This window comes from Ammodytes marinus (genome assembly GCF_949987685.1).
Source record: "Ammodytes marinus genome assembly, chromosome: 7".
NCBI lineage: Eukaryota > Metazoa > Chordata > Actinopteri > Uranoscopiformes > Ammodytidae > Ammodytes > Ammodytes marinus.
In genome coordinates, this window is record NC_137211.1 from 13,637,443 (window position 1) to 13,653,308 (window position 15,866).

A 15,866-nucleotide genomic window follows, 5' to 3' on the forward strand; every position below is an offset into this window, starting at 1 on the left:
CTGATGGATTTACCTTAATTTTATTTAGCACTACAGACATGTCAAAATGTCCCCTTGTCCCTGTAGGTTTTTTTTACAGGAAACTAATGACCTTTAAAACTATCCCAATGATCCTCAGCTGCGCTTGAACATTAGTGATTTTTTTTCCTGATGCACTGTGACTATTTAAATCCTCACAGGGCTTCAGTGACTCATTGTCTAAAGGAAACCAGCCCACCGTTGCTTTCTGTTGTATTGTGGCTCTCCGTTGTCACAGCTGCAAAGACATGCAGGGAAAGATGTAGAAACATGGATTAGAAATATAAGGTGTCACTTAAAAAGAGATTGGTATGGCGCCTATCATTACACGGAGCATATTAGATTGGAAAGGTTCATTTGGAATATAAATCTGTTACCTTGTTCATCCAGTGGGGTTATTGGTAATGGTGTCGTTTCACTACACATCGTGCCATTTTCGTCCCCCTCTGCCAGTCAGATTGTTTTTGAAAAGACAAACAAGCAAAGATGAACCCAGGGAACTTAAAAAAAACTACCTTCTTACTATCTTGCATCGAAATATAGTTTTTGTATCATCTTCTTTTCTCATTTGTGGGTTTCTTTACCTTTAGATGAATCATTCAGTGTTGCATCGGTGATGTACTGAACCAGAGGACAGGGTGCATCTGCAGGATGGAGGAAGGAACTTTAACACAAGAAAACCAACGGCCAAAGGCAAAAAATATATAATAAAAAGCAAAAATCAACATTGAAATTGTCACTACAGTTTCACAAAGCGTCATTTCAAAACTAGCTCAGGTATGAATCTGTGGTGAGGAAGTATCTGCAGCTTATGCAGAAACGGCCACCAACACCACAAACCATAAGGTGTGGACAACATACCAGCTCGCTGGGCCATGCTGAGAAACAGGTCTGCCTCTTCTGGCTTCTCGTACTCATCAGCTAAGTGATAAGGAGGGATATAATAAAAGGTCACCTTAGTTTGGCAGTTGTTTCTTAATTTGAGATAAAATATATTGTTGGGGTAAAGGTGTGAACACATTGACACATTATCACCTTTTAAGTTTATCTTGTTAGCAAACAGTTTCAAATTTACAGATCCAGTGGTTACAGAGCAATGTAATCCTTCAATTTGAGACATGTTGTTGGTCACCTGTGAGTCCGATAATCACTCACACATAATCACAAAAATGTTGACTGTATCTTTAATTATGCTGCTTTTTTTAGAATCCATCATTGGTGCAGTACTCAGATGTGTTACATGAGTGGAAGTAGCAATACCACAGTCTTGATAAATACTCTGTTACAAGTAAAAATTCCTGCATTTAAAATTGAAGTAAAAGAGCTTTTTATGCAAAAGGGCCCTTTTCACAATAATGTGTATTATTGAATTAAAATTGTTGTAACCTATAATAATAAATCACAATTTATTGGCTAATTATATTTTGTTATAAGCAAGTGAATCTGCACAGTAAATTTTTTTCTTAAATCAACGCATGTGAGGGAAAAACTACATTTCCCTCTGAATCTGTAGTTGAGTTGAAATACAAAATAGCAGAAAATAGAAAATACTCAAATACAGTGCAAGTATCTCAGAGCTGTGCTTGAGCTCAGTATATGAGGAAATACTCAGGGGGCAAAACCCCCTTTTTTTTGGAAAACACATGGAATGTTGTAAAAGGTTGTTCACTAGAAATGATATCTAGGACTTTTTAGGATCACTACCTGGGTGGACAACCTGGGCACCTACCTACTAGAAAGCTACAGGGGGCAGACTTGCAAATAAAATCGACAGTTTAAGGTGATGGTTAACAGTAAAAGTGTGTTCAAAATGTTCATATGTTGTTCATTGTCTGATTTACGAGACATTTACTTCTTCAAAATACAGTATTATTATATTTTTAAAATAAGAAAAGGCGGTATCCCAAATCTGTTCTGTTTGGAAACTAATATGTTGTAAAAATGCAATAAAGATTTGTCTAATATCCAAGCATAGTTAGATATGCCACATTTGCATATATTCAAACATTTTTGAAAAAACTTCAATACAAAAAAGAATTGTTTTTATGTCAGTAATCAACTGGCAAAGTTCCATGATGAGATCTTTAAGTTAAAAGGTTTAAAATGTTAGCCTCGCCTTAAACTGAGGCTCCAATGAGCCATTTCCGCCCCCTGTAGCTTTCCAGTATATACAGTCATATGAAAAAGTTTGGGAACCCCTCTCAGCCGGCATTATAATTGACTCTGCTTTCACACAAAAAAGATAAAAGTGGTATGTCTTTAATTTACCAGGAACAGCTAAGTACTGGGATGTTTTCCAAACAAAGATTTTTTGAAAAGCAGTATTTAGTTTTATGAAATAAAATAAAATGAAAAACTGGCTGTGCAAAAATATGGGAACCCTTGTGGTCTTGCTGATTTTAATGCATGTAACAGCATGTAAAACTGAGGACTTTAAACACAAAATTGGTTGGATTATGTTGTTAAGCCTTTAACCTCATATAAAGGTCTGTTTAATCAGGATAAAAGGTATTGTAGGTGCCTAAATGCAAGTTCTACTTCTCTTTGACTCTCTGCAGAAGTGAGACAGAATGCGATCATCAAAACAGCTCCCAAAAGATCTTAAAAACAAAGATTATTCATTGTCATGGTTTAGGGGAAGGCTGCAAGAAGCTTTCCCAAAGGTTTCAATTGTCAATTTCTACTGTAAGGAACGTTGTCAGGGAATGGAAGGACACAGGCACAGTTGCAGTTAAACCCAGGTCTAGCAGACCAAGAAAAGTACAAGAGCGGCATATGCGGCGGATTGTTAGAATGGTTGCACACAACCCAAAGATCACCTCCAAAGACCTGCAAGAACATCTGGCTGCAGATTGTGTATCTGTATATGGTTCTACAATTCAGTGCAATTTGCACCAAAACATCTGTATGGCCGGGTGATGAGAAGGAAGCCCTTTCTGCGCCCACGCCACAGATACAGTTGCATGGAGTATGCAAAAGCTCATTTAGACAAGCCAGCTTCATATTGGAAGAAAATGCTTTGGACTGATGAGACAAAAATTAAGTTATTTGGTCTTTATAAAAAGCAGATGTTTTGGTGCAAATTGTGCTGAATTGTTGAACGATGTACAGATACACAATCTGCAGCCAGATGTTCTTGCAGGTCTTTGGAGGTGATCTGTGGGTTGTGTGCAACCATTCTCACAATCCTCCACCTATGCCGCTCCTGTTTTTTTCTTGGTCTGCCATGCCTGGGTTTAACTGCCACTATGCCTGTGTCCTTCCATTTCCTGACAACGTTCCCTACAGTCGAAATTGACAATTGAAACCTTTGGGAAAGCTTCTTGCAGCCTTCCCCTAAACCATGACAATGAACAATCTTTGTTTTTCAGATCTTTTGGGAGCTGTTTTGATGATCCCATTCTGTCTCACTTCAGCAGAGAGTCAAAGAGAAGTGCAACTTGCATTTAGGCACCTAAAATACATTTTCTCATGATTAAACAGACATTTCTATGAGGTTCAAGGCTTAACAACATAATCCAACCAACTTTGTGTTTAAAGTCATCAGTTTTACATGCTGTTACAGGCATTACAATCAACAAAACCACAAGGGTTCCTATATTTTTGCACAGCCAGTTTTTCACATTTTATTTTATTTCATACAACCAAATACTGCTTTTCAAAAAATCTTTGTTTGGAAAACATCCCAGTACTTAGCTGTTCCTGGTAAATTAAAGACATACCACTTTTATATATTTTTTTGTGAAAGCAGAGTCAATTATAATGCCGGCTGAGAGGGGTTCCCAAACTTTTTCATATGACTGTAGTTGACCAGGTTGTCCACCCAGGTAGTGATCCTTGAAAGTCCTAGATATCATTTCTAGTGAACAACTTTTTACAACATTCCATGCCCATAAAATCACTTTGCCCCCTGGGTAACATTTACTTTGACACTTGACCACCAGTAAAATCTGACAAAAAGTCCCAAAAATTAAAGAGAAACCTGGTTTGCGGAAAATTCTTATGACAATGCATCCAAGGAAGACTGCAATTATGCCAAAAAATAAACAGCCAGAGATGGAAAGAAGTACCCTCCTCTTCACAACTGCAGATAAAAAATAAAAAAAATAAAATGAAATTTAGACAGAATATTTGCAGGGTATAAACACATAACTTGCAGACTTCAGGTATACTCACGAAGGTTCTTGGTCTTGAAAGAATCACTGTATTTTGAATAAGACGGTCTACCGTTGCGAATGCCCTTGCAGGTGTAATGGCTCTGTTCAGGGTCATTCACAGGTGTGACTTGATATTTCTCAGAGGGTGGCAGATTAATAGGTTGCCCCTCTTTGAACCTTTTTGAAATTTCAGAAAGTAAACGTGATTGCATTCAGAAAAACTTTATTTGATCAAAATAACTGGCATTTTCTGATTTGTACTACCATGTGTAGTTCCACGAGTACTGGCCTTCCCCCTGCACCCCACATTTGAGCACCAGGATATTAGTGGAGAAGACTTCTGACCAACCAGTCAACAGGATTATTTCAGCCTGTGGGCGCTCTGTAGAAACAAAACCAAAACACACTTAACACGTGCACAAAGAAAAACATGTTAAAGGGAAGTCAACAGAAGCTTACCCATGACATTGAGCTTTACAGCCTGACTCTGGACCGAGTGGAAGACTGTATTCCTTCCTCTTTTTGCTTGGCATTTATATGATCCGTTGTTCGTTGTCACGACAGAAGCGATGGTGTGATTGAGGCCAGATTCGACAAGCGTACTGCTATCTTTGTACCACAGGTACTGCCATCCAGTGGAGACATTAATGTGACAGCTAAAGGAGACTGAATCTCCGGTGTGCATGTCATTGGTGTAGGGATATTGCAACAGTGTGACTCTGGGTTTTGTATCTGAGGGGTTATAATAATAATTGCATTGTTATTAGTATGTCAGCATTTTACATATGTAGCCTAAATAACATTGCACAGCCCAGATTAAGGAGGGACTGGCATTTAGATGCTTAAAATGGCTATTTTGATATAGGCTACTGAAACTATAGGCTACTTCTTTTCCTTCCCTTCCCTTTTTTTTCTTTAAAAACCAAAAAACTAATTGTAATTATACAGTTAAATTGTCTGTTAAATATGAAGCCACAGCCAAAAGATGGATAGCTAAGCTTAGCTTATTGTGAAGACTGGAAGCAGGGGTAGATGGACAGAGGTCCAACGTAAACAGAAATTAACATGTTAAATCTCATTTGGTTTGACTGTACTAAAACCTAAACACACTGGAGTCTTAGTCACCTTGAGCTCACTGTTTTCCCATGCCCGCCCTCCAGACTTTATGATAAGCTACGCTAACCGTCTCCTGGTTGTAGCTTCATACAGATATTAGATATGACTCGTATGAGGTTAAATCTTAGTCTCAATAAGAAAGTGAATGCCAAAATGTGTAATTAATCCTTCACTACCTCTTCCAGTGTGATAAGGCTAAAAATAAATAAATAATATTCCTCTGAAAAATCTCACCATAAACATCAAGTTCAAGTCCAAAACTGAAGTTGCTGCTGACAGACCTGCTCTTGAGTTTTGCTGAGCAGCTGTATCGTCCACGGTGGAAGGCTGAAGCAGAACTAATGGAAAGAGTAGTTCCATCCAAGTCCAATGATACACTATCAGCAGGAAACATTTGTCCATCTTTATACCATGTATAAGTCCAGTCAGAGCTTCCATCCATCCCACAGCTCAGCTGCACACTCTCGGTGGGGAACACATCTAACCACTGTGTTATTTGCTTCAAAGATGGAACAGGTATTTCTAAAGATAAAACGGAAACATTAGCCCCTTTCTAATATCATGAAAGATATCATCTTTATATTTAAATAGCCTAATACCCTTCAACACGAAATAACTTACCAGATATGTTTAAGAATCGCTTATCACTTAGCTCTGTATTGAACATTGTTCTGTCTCTTCTAGCGCTACACGAATATGTTCCACTGTTCAATGAGCGGGCATTAGGAATGTTTAATGTACTTCCGTTGTGGAGTGGTGCTCCGCCTCCATCTTTGTACCAGAGGTACTCCCAACCAGACGAGAGTTCAACTTTGCATTCAAAGAAGACTGACTCTCCAGTGTACACCTTGTCAACATCTGGCTTTTGAGTCATCGAGGGCTTAGGCTTGTTCTCTATATGCACAAGGAAGAAATGTTTCAGCGTATTTCGTGACATCAGTTTTGTGGTTAAACTGTTCAAAATAACATCATCAATCATACCCATCACCAATTCGTAAATGTTTACAATTTTTAAGTATCTTTACCTTAGTTTTTATTCTATTTTTATACTATTTTTAACTTATCACTTGTGTCTCTGCTTGTTTATATATTGTGTTATATTGTATATATGATAGTCACTGTTCGTTCATTGTTTATTGTCTTAATGTATGCACCTTATTCACCAAGACAAATTCCTTGTTGGTGTAAAACCCTTCTTGGCAATAAAATCCTTTCTGATTCTGATTCTGATTCTGATTCTGATCCAACCATAAAGATAGCGGGAATACTTCATTTTAGAGGAGGTCAACAGTAACTCACCTTCAACTTGAAGCCGTATAGCCTGACTAAAGCTGGTAAGGAAGACTTGATTTGTGCCTCTTTTTGCCCAGCATGTATACAATCCTGTATTTGTTGTTCCAACAGGGCTGATGGTATACTGATTTCCAGATACGCTAAGTGGATTGCCATCTTGGAACGACCACAGGTACTCCCATCCAGAGGAGACATTCATTTGACAGCTAAAGGTGACAAACTCCCCAGGAAACATCACCCTGTACTCTGGATCCTGCATCAGTATGACACTGGGTTTCTTGTCTGATGGTAAGAAAAAATTCATTTTTCATCAATAGCCTACAATGCATCCAGTGTATAAAGAAGCTAACCTTTAACCTGATGTGCCTTAAACACCTATTTAACAACCCCTTGCCCTTATCCCCCAAAAATAATTGTGCCTAAAATGAAGGATTCTTTTCTTAATAAAGAATTAGATATATTATTTTTTATTTGTATGGTTTATAAAAAAGGAAGAAGGAAACTCACCATATACTTTGAGAGTTAGTCCAGAACTAGACTTGCTGCTGACAGGCCTGCCCACCATGTTTCCTCTGCAGACATATTTTCCTGCATGTGCATCAGAAGCCGAGCTGATGGAAAGGGTAGCTCCATTTGAGTCAAAAGACACAACATTATCAGCCAAGACCTCACGCCCGTCTCTGTACCACCTATAAGTCCAGGCAGAGCTGCCGTTCATCCCACAGCGCAACTGTACACTCTCAGTGGGGAACACATCCAACCATGGTGTTATATTCTTCAAATATGGAACAGGAATTTCTGAAGAGAGAGAAAGAGAGAGAGAGAGCGACACACATTTGACACTTTTTACCCATAGATATAACCTGGTTGTATTTTGATTTTACTATAGAGTATTATGAACAAGCAAAAGTATCATCATTGCATCTGCTCGCATCACACAACAAAACTGATCTCAATACAGTCAAGCTTGCAAAAAAGTGGGCCGAGTCATAATCTTGTGCGTAAAACTTGCTTAAATGAGGAGCTTTATGGTTTCAAACCTACCTAACTACTGAAAATGTGTTCTTAAAAGTAGATCCTAATTGAATTTATCTCACGGTCAAAAAATGTAAACAATCAGCTTCTAAATCAAGTATCAAGTAGGCTACACAAGTATTCAGAAGCAGATCTTCAATGGCCTTGTAAATTAAAAATCAGAGCACAGATGAATCAGTTAACAATAGCCTATGTGAAGGCAGGCCAGTTGAAAATTTGCATCCATGGTACAATGACGTTGATGCAAACCACAAGGATGCACATGGTTTAGAGAGGAAACAGCTAAAATGCATTGAGCTGATCCTGTATTAACATGAAGGAAGCAGGGAACTTTTTCTCAACAGTTGCAAAACAAAAACTGAGCTCATAAACAATTTTTACTCCTCTGAATGTTGAGGACAATTTTTACGAATGTTTTTCTACACTTTGTTGGCCAATGACAGCACCCCACCCCAGTGCATATGCCTCTTCTAGGTACAAATACGCATTTCTGAGCCTTCCCTCCCTGCGTTATGCTTCACCACAACATCCTGTTTCAACAGAAAGAAATGTATAAAATAACGGAAGCAAGGTGCACGCAAAATGCTGTTTCACTGCATGCAGTGCAGCCTTGAGGTTTTTAAAACTTTTAGTGGCAACACCATGACAACACATAATAACAAATAAAAGATGATAGGCATTTAACATACTTACAACAACAATGTGCATTTTCCTGCTGTAAACACACCACTTGAAATAACAATACTTTGCTGTTTTTACTTACCAAGAACATCTTGTGGTATTTCGTCACTGAAGTCTGTTGTTGTTGTTTCACCTCTGATGGCCTTGCACAAGTATTTCCCCCCATGAGAAGGACCAAGAGGGATGCTGATGGATTTGCCTGTAGCAGGGTGTCCCTTCCCATCTTTGTACCACTGATACTCCCAGCCCGAGGACACATCAACGTTGCACGTGAAGTTCACTGTTTCCCCCACATACATTGGGCTAAATCCAGGATCCTTGCTCAGTGTTGGTTTTGGTGTGTTATCTACAACAAAAAGACAGTTCACACCATATTGCTGTTGCTCAACACTGTAGAACAATGCACCCAAAAAACCTGAGAAGCATCCATATATAATTTGTTAACATTAGTATGCTTTATTCCTGTCTTGGTCTGTTCATAGTTGCTTAATAATTACAGCCAACAGACAGTTAGCTTAGCCTGGAAACCATAGTATTATGGGAACACTGCAATACATTCATGAAGGAAACTGCTAGCCTGGTTTTGTCCAACGATAGGTAACTTCCACCAAGCAGCAATCTCACCCTGGAAACAGCAGATCACTGCCAAGAAATCCAAACCAAAAAATAGCTTGGCATAGGCTATAACCCAACGTAAAACAATGTGTTGTTTTTATAGTTTGCTTTTAGTATATTAAACAAATTGAATATAAAGTAGTGTACTAAATAAGGAGCTTTAGAGGTGCTAGTATTAGGCAGGATGTGTTACCTTTGGGGCAGAGCTATGCCAAGCTACGCTAATTTGCAGATGGCATTATAAGTTTTATAATAAGCGTACAGATATGAGAGTGGTATCAATTTGGCTCATCTCATGGCTCATACCCCGAAATGTAACAACTATTTATTTACGATTGCTAAATAAATGTGAAGTGTATGTAATGCTACACTCACTGTACACTTTGACATCAGCTGTGTTGCTGAGTCCAGAGCTAACATGCCGGAGCTCCAGGTGAGCCTTGCAGGCATAGCTTCCTTGATGCCTTTGAGTGACTGAGGTGATGTTGAGCGATGATGATCCGTCGACATCTATAGTCGGGTCTGAGTCTTCCTCGAGCTCATGTTGATTTCTGTACCAGGTGAACGTCCAGTCCAATAAACTGTCGACTTCACAGATTAACCCCACTGTCTCATCTGGGAACACATCCGGCCAGGGAGTCCTCACCTTCAGAGATGGTTTAGGCGGGTCTGCAAATGTGCAAAACAAAGAAAACTTAGACATTTTGAAAGAAATGTCAGATCAAACCTGATAAAAATGACTTTCAAAAGGATAGATGAGAGGAACAGAGAAAAGTTAAGATCATCATCTAAACTTCCTGTTTCAAAGATATAGGAATTGGAACTATTGACACATTTGCATAATGGCTTGTATGCCTATAGAAATTATTAAAGTGGTCATACTGTTTGATATGCAGTTTGACTTAGCTGGTGGCAAAGTGATGACACAGTTCATAAGTAATCTTACCAGAGACCTGCAGAGTTGTTTGTGTACTTTCCTCTGTGTAGAATGGGCCTTTGCCTCTCTTGGCTCTGCAGTGATACTGTCCACGGTTGGGATAATCTATATGACCTATGGTGTAAGCATTTTCACTGGATCCTTGAATTTCAGTTCCATTGTGGAACCACAGATATTCCCATCCAGAGGCAGTATCAACCATGCATCTGAAGGTGACAGACTCCCCTGGGAACATCTTGTCAAAGTTTGGACTTTGGCTCACAGTTGGCTTGGGCTTGTTTGCTAATTGGAAATAGCGGAGAAGATATATACTTAGTCAAGCTTAGACATTCAGCAAAAATATGGGTCAGGGAACCTACACAAAACTTACCATACACTGTGAGTTGAAGTAAGTTACTAGCACTAGTGGTAACACCCTTTGTTTTGTGTTGAGCTTTACAGAAATAACTTCTTGATGTTTCTGCAGTAATTGTAAGCACTGATTCCGCTGCTGACAAAGACACCTTTGGATCTGAATCTTGTATTGGGAGTCCATCTCTGAACCAGGTGAAGGTCCACTCAGAGCTGCCAGTGACATTACAACTGAACTCCACTTTCTCAAGAGGGAAAACGTCCAACCAGGATGATTGCAAATGCAGAGATGGCAGAGGAGGCACTGGAAGTTGATGAAAAACATAATTGTTGATTACATGTATTCATATATTATTATACATAGGGGAGAACGGGGTAATCTGAGACACTTTTTACATTTGCTCCCCTCTAAGCCAGCTAAAATGCTTTATCACTCAAATTTACACATTTCCCATTAATTCAGGATGTTTCCTAGAAATGTGCATTAGCAGCATTTTTTCAAGACAAAGGGCAGTGAAAATATGATTGTTTTAAAAAAAAGTTGTCATGTGTCTCACTTTACCCCAGCTGTGGGGTAAACTGAGACAGACCAGAAAAATTAAGGGGGTAAACTGAACCACTTACTTTTTACACTCTGAAACTACCATAACAACACAAATTGTAACAGTTAGAATCCTGACAGCTAGCTTGAAAACCAAATATTACAAAACTAATGTCAGACTAGTAACAGAATCATGGGGTTTGGTCAATTAAGCAAAAAAAAAATTCTAAACACTTGAAAGTAACTCTGATCAAATACAACATATAATTCATATTCAATAATTAACATTCAAATGACAGATAGAACCAGTTAGATTAAAACACAGTCTGGGGGTCAGAACACAGGACCCCTAGAGTCAGCTAGTGTCTAGGGGCCAGAGAGAAGGACAATCAGAACCAGAACAGTCTGGGACTTAGAACAGGACTAGACCCAGCTGTCATTTTCCATCTTTTGAGTCTTTCTTTCTTCATTTGTTTTATTGGGATCATTCATTGAATAAAGACATATTTCTTAGAGTCTATTAATGTTAAAGGTCACTCTCCTGTCCCCCACATACATACGTGCCAAACAATGCCCTTGCTGACACCCCTTCAACCATATAACCCCTACCTCCAGCCCACATTGTCTTTTGTCTTTTCAAACTACCTACTTGCTACTTCAAATATAATGGATTCATTAAAAGAGGGCACAGACACTGTCTCACTTTACCCCACAGCATTTGTCTCACTTTAGCCCACTGCCACAATTTGAGAAAAAACTACCTCTCTCAGCAATTCAGGCTAATCTTCAGTTATCATCATCACATGGTTTCATATGTTGGTAGTTCATCAACATTTATATTAAATGTTTACCCCTTTAAGGTTCATGTTTTTACAGCACACCTGAGGTCAATATCTCACCATAGATAGTTGGAGCCACTGAAGTAATGTCTGGAGGATCGTCGAACATGGTGGTGACTGGTTAATGACAGGAGAGGTGTGACAAACAGCAAAAGCAGTGATAATGAACTTAGAGCTGCAAGGATTCACCGATAAGTCAATAAAAGGGAAGCTAACCAGCAACTACTGCATTGATAATCATTTCAGTCATTTTTCAAGCAAAAGCCAAACATTCAACTGTTTCAGTTTATCAAATGTAATTATTTGTTGCTTTTCTTTGTCATATATGGCAGAACACTGAATATCTCTGGTTGTGGGCTGAGCAAAGAATTTGAACTCCTGGAGTCTGTGGGAATAATTACAGGATTTTTTTCTCCCTATTTTTGACATTTTATAAACAAAATAATCAATCAAATAAAAGAATCATCAATGAAAACAATTAATAGTTTCAGCCCTAAATAAACCGCTGTGGTCCTTTATGTAACTTCCACACAGGTGAATTTGAACCTGAATTAAATCAAATATCAAATATTTGCACCTCTCACAAACTCTCCAAACAGATACAATGATGATTCGCCCAGCACAAGTTGGAGAACTATCACCAGGTGATTATTTTATCCTCAACATTTACTGGATGACGCAAGAACAAGGACATTGGACAGGGACGATGCAGTTAAAAAAACACAACACTAAAAACATGAAGTCATACTGAAATATTAAGCTATAATATACACTGGGCATTTTATTCTAGGAACTGCTGTACTTCATGTTCCTCGTGTTGACTTGTCTCATGTTCAACTTCCTAAATGTTATTGTGGTCTGATTCTGACATGTAATACAGGCTATTAAAACATTTAATACATAGATGTGTATTAGGTCAATTCAAAATCATAAAAGTCAACTTGGAAACTGCATTGAGGTATGCATTGCGTATATTGGTAGAAATGCCGGAATCGGAAATCAAATGTTTTTCAAAATATTAAAAAAAGCTGGTATTTTAAAACCAGTATAATGTGTGTCAAATACATTGTACTGTTTCGCCAAGCATGTTTCTTACCATCTGGAGAATCCTCAGCTGCACAAAGAGCAGTGAAATCTGTCAAATCAAATGAAGATAAAATACTCAGTGGGAATGACACTTGAATGAGCAAGGAAATAAACTTCGTACTTGGGATAAATAAATAAAAACAAAAATAAACAAGAAAAATGAATATAATCTGTTTGAACTTACATATGACACTGAAGACCTTGATAAACCACATTTTCCATTGAGCCGCACATGTGGAGGTTATGCTGTCGAGTTGAGTCATATATCTACTGTGCAGTGAAGTGCAGCAGAGGATCTAAACTGCAGAAGTGATGGGTGTACTCATTTCTAAACTCACCTCCCTTTTTCTTTTTGTGGAGCAACAGGAAATGTGTTGGCCAACCACAGTCAGATGTTTGAGTTCTCAAAATGAATTTGAATTTCTGATTTCTGCTTAAATGTGTCAGGGTTTAGGGAATCGAAACAACGTGCTAGAATGCTAATGTGTTGACAAGACATGCAATTTTGTACAACAAAACAGATAGGGGAGAGTGGCCTAAGTTGTGCAACTTTTCACTCAAAGTGACTTTAAAGTAAGGCCTTGACAGTAAAGTCCCCAACTCAAATATGTACATATATTTCAGGGTGTTGTGCATCCCTGGCAATAAAAACTTTGGATCTGGAATAAACTGTTGAAGAAATATAGCTTTCGGAAAAAAAGTTGTCTTGATGCACAACTTGCCCCCGGTGTGGTGTAAGTTGTGCGGTTGGAGAGAATACCATGGGGTGAATTGTGCCATTGATATATATCTCATAAACTGTAATGCAAGACAAATCCATTAGACAATCACTTATTTAAGGTGTATTTAAAGTAAATAAAGTAAATAGTTGACAAAGATTGAAGGACAATTTTCTTAAACAAGGCCTAGCAGATCTAATGGTTTTACCTGCAAAGCTTACAATGACAAAGTCACCATCATCATCTTTCTGGCCATCTGAACTCTCATCAGTGGTGTCGTTAAGTGGAATTGAGATGTCACTCTCTTCTGAGCTACTGTAGACAATCACTTTCTTTTGGTGACCAGCATATACAGCCATGCCACTGGCACAACTCTCAGAAATGTACTTTGCTCTAGTTGCTCCGTGCTTGTGGAACCAACTGCCACCTGACAAATGTGATTCCCCTACATTGCTGCCTTTAAATCAAGGCTCAAAACCCATCTGTACACCCTGGTGTTTCCTCCCCATTAACTATCTTACCTCTGCACTACTATCTGTGTTTATGTGGATTTATGGGCTTTACGTCTTTTATTTTGGTTATTGTTATTTTACCTTCATTGTTTACCTACTGAATGCACTATGTACAGCACTTTGGACAGTGCAAACTGTCATAAATGTGCTTTTATAAATACATTTTACTTACTTACTTACTTATAACTCACCCAGGCCCTTTGGCACAAATCACCCCAATCCCAGAAATTTGGATAAAAAGCATGATGCAGCAATTTAGGGCTGACATCGTGCTAACTGTATAGACTCAAAATGTAGCATACCAAAGCACTAAAACATGTGTCAAATGTTTTCAAACTTGTCTATAATTGTTCAGACACAATAATCAAAAAACCTTGATCATGGAAATTTTGCTTTGAAAGGCAAAACAGTTTTTTGAGCTTAAATGTGCTTATATCTTATTCCTTGTGTCTCCCTTCTTTACAGGATGAGTCAAATGGATGGCTCTTCTTAAATATGTGGTCACATTTCCAATTTCTTCCACGGTTTTCTAGAAACAAGGGGTGGCACAACTTTCAAAATGCACAACTTAGGCCACTCTCCCCTATTGTGTTTACTGTGCAAAAGTAGGTTGGGTATGTTCAAAGGAGGGTTAAAAAATGTAAAAAAAATTACTGAGATCTTCATTTGAATATAAGCACTGGTTGTGCTTATTTTCAGAGTGGACAGGATTAAAAGCAAGGGTAACTGAAACCTTACCTCTCTCTGACTATTGTATTTTGGTGTACTTTCACACTAAAACTTTTTCCATCCTGTGGGTGTGGTGTGACTTCCGAAACAGAAGCGGAAGCTGCAGTTTTTTTTTAACACTTCTGTGAGGCCAGCCTATAACCACATACATCACATCACATCACTTCTGTTTTCAGCTGAGAGTCTCTCCTTCGATTACCACTGAAACCTGTGCATATCTATGCACATTTTTACATTTAAATATCAAAGTGTTTTTATTCAATGTGAATTGATTATGTTAGGAGTATAAGTGCCGAAGTCAAAATCATTTCAGTGGTTTTGTTGCACCATTAGATGTCAGTATAACACAGATAGTCATATTCTACCAGACCACACTATTGACCCTCTGCACCCTGCACACTGTTTCCCTGACAAGCACATCATATTTTCTGTTTTACAATGTCTTTTTTGTAAAAACCTGTTGAAACACTTTTACGGCATCAAGTGTTACTGAAAACCAGATTATTCTTGCGCACTCAAAGTGTTTGATTGAGTGTTATGAACTTAAGCAGGAAGATGGTCTTGATATGCAATAACATCGTCTGTTATGGCAGTAGTTTGTTTTTTGAGTAAATCAAATCTATCTGTGAAGATTTAGTCAACCATAAGCTGGACAAGATCCTGCACCTGCCAAAGCGCTTAGATCTAAAAGATAGGGAGTCGAGTTGCAAGGGTGAATGTTTACCAGCACAGGAGTCTTTGAATCTCTGCCTTTGTCCAAGATTATAGTGTTTTCCAAACAATTATTACACCAAAAATCATTGCTGTTTGGTTTCATTTAACTAAAGTAGAATTCACAGCATTACTAATTAATTCCAATGGACAGCTCAGTCAGGACCAAGATACACAACATTTTAACACATATTTTCTTCCTAAATATGCTACTGCCAGTGGTAGGTGTTAAAGGGCTGCAATAAGAAACTGCTCCCGTGGTTGATCATACTGTGGTTGTACTGGGCAACTTGATAGTGGAGCTTTTCAGAGTACAGATACTAGGGCGGCTATTTCCACAACTTCCACTATTGCTTTGGTAAAATGTGGCTTCCAATAAAAGAAGCTGATGGCACAGTCTTTGAATTATATATTTTTTTCTGTTTGTGTTTCTATTTTTATTTGTCAATGATTTGAGCAACAAAAACAAAATCCCACTCACTACCAGGTTCAGGGGTGGCAGCACAACTCTGCATGGCGATATACT

General features: G+C 38.3%; 1 protein-coding gene across 1 annotated transcript; it reads right to left on the minus strand.

The window, feature by feature from the left end:
• Positions 1-116: 116 nt before the first annotated feature.
• LOC307253472 (hemicentin-1) lies at positions 117-12,935 on the minus strand. Its single transcript, XM_080031550.1, has 19 exons — positions 12,854-12,935; positions 12,680-12,718; positions 11,644-11,700; positions 10,223-10,507; positions 9,862-10,134; positions 9,291-9,584; positions 8,383-8,646; positions 7,092-7,382; positions 6,591-6,866; positions 5,913-6,185; positions 5,526-5,813; positions 4,635-4,907; positions 4,440-4,557; positions 4,195-4,352; positions 4,001-4,102; positions 880-939; positions 603-662; positions 396-464; positions 117-256 (listed from the first exon to the last, which is right to left on the minus strand). The coding sequence occupies exons 1-19, from the start codon at positions 12,930-12,932 to the stop codon at positions 192-194; spliced, it is 3,324 nt and encodes a 1,107-aa protein (XP_079887676.1). The 5' UTR covers positions 12,933-12,935; the 3' UTR covers positions 117-191.
• Positions 12,936-15,866: the final 2,931 nt, after the last annotated feature.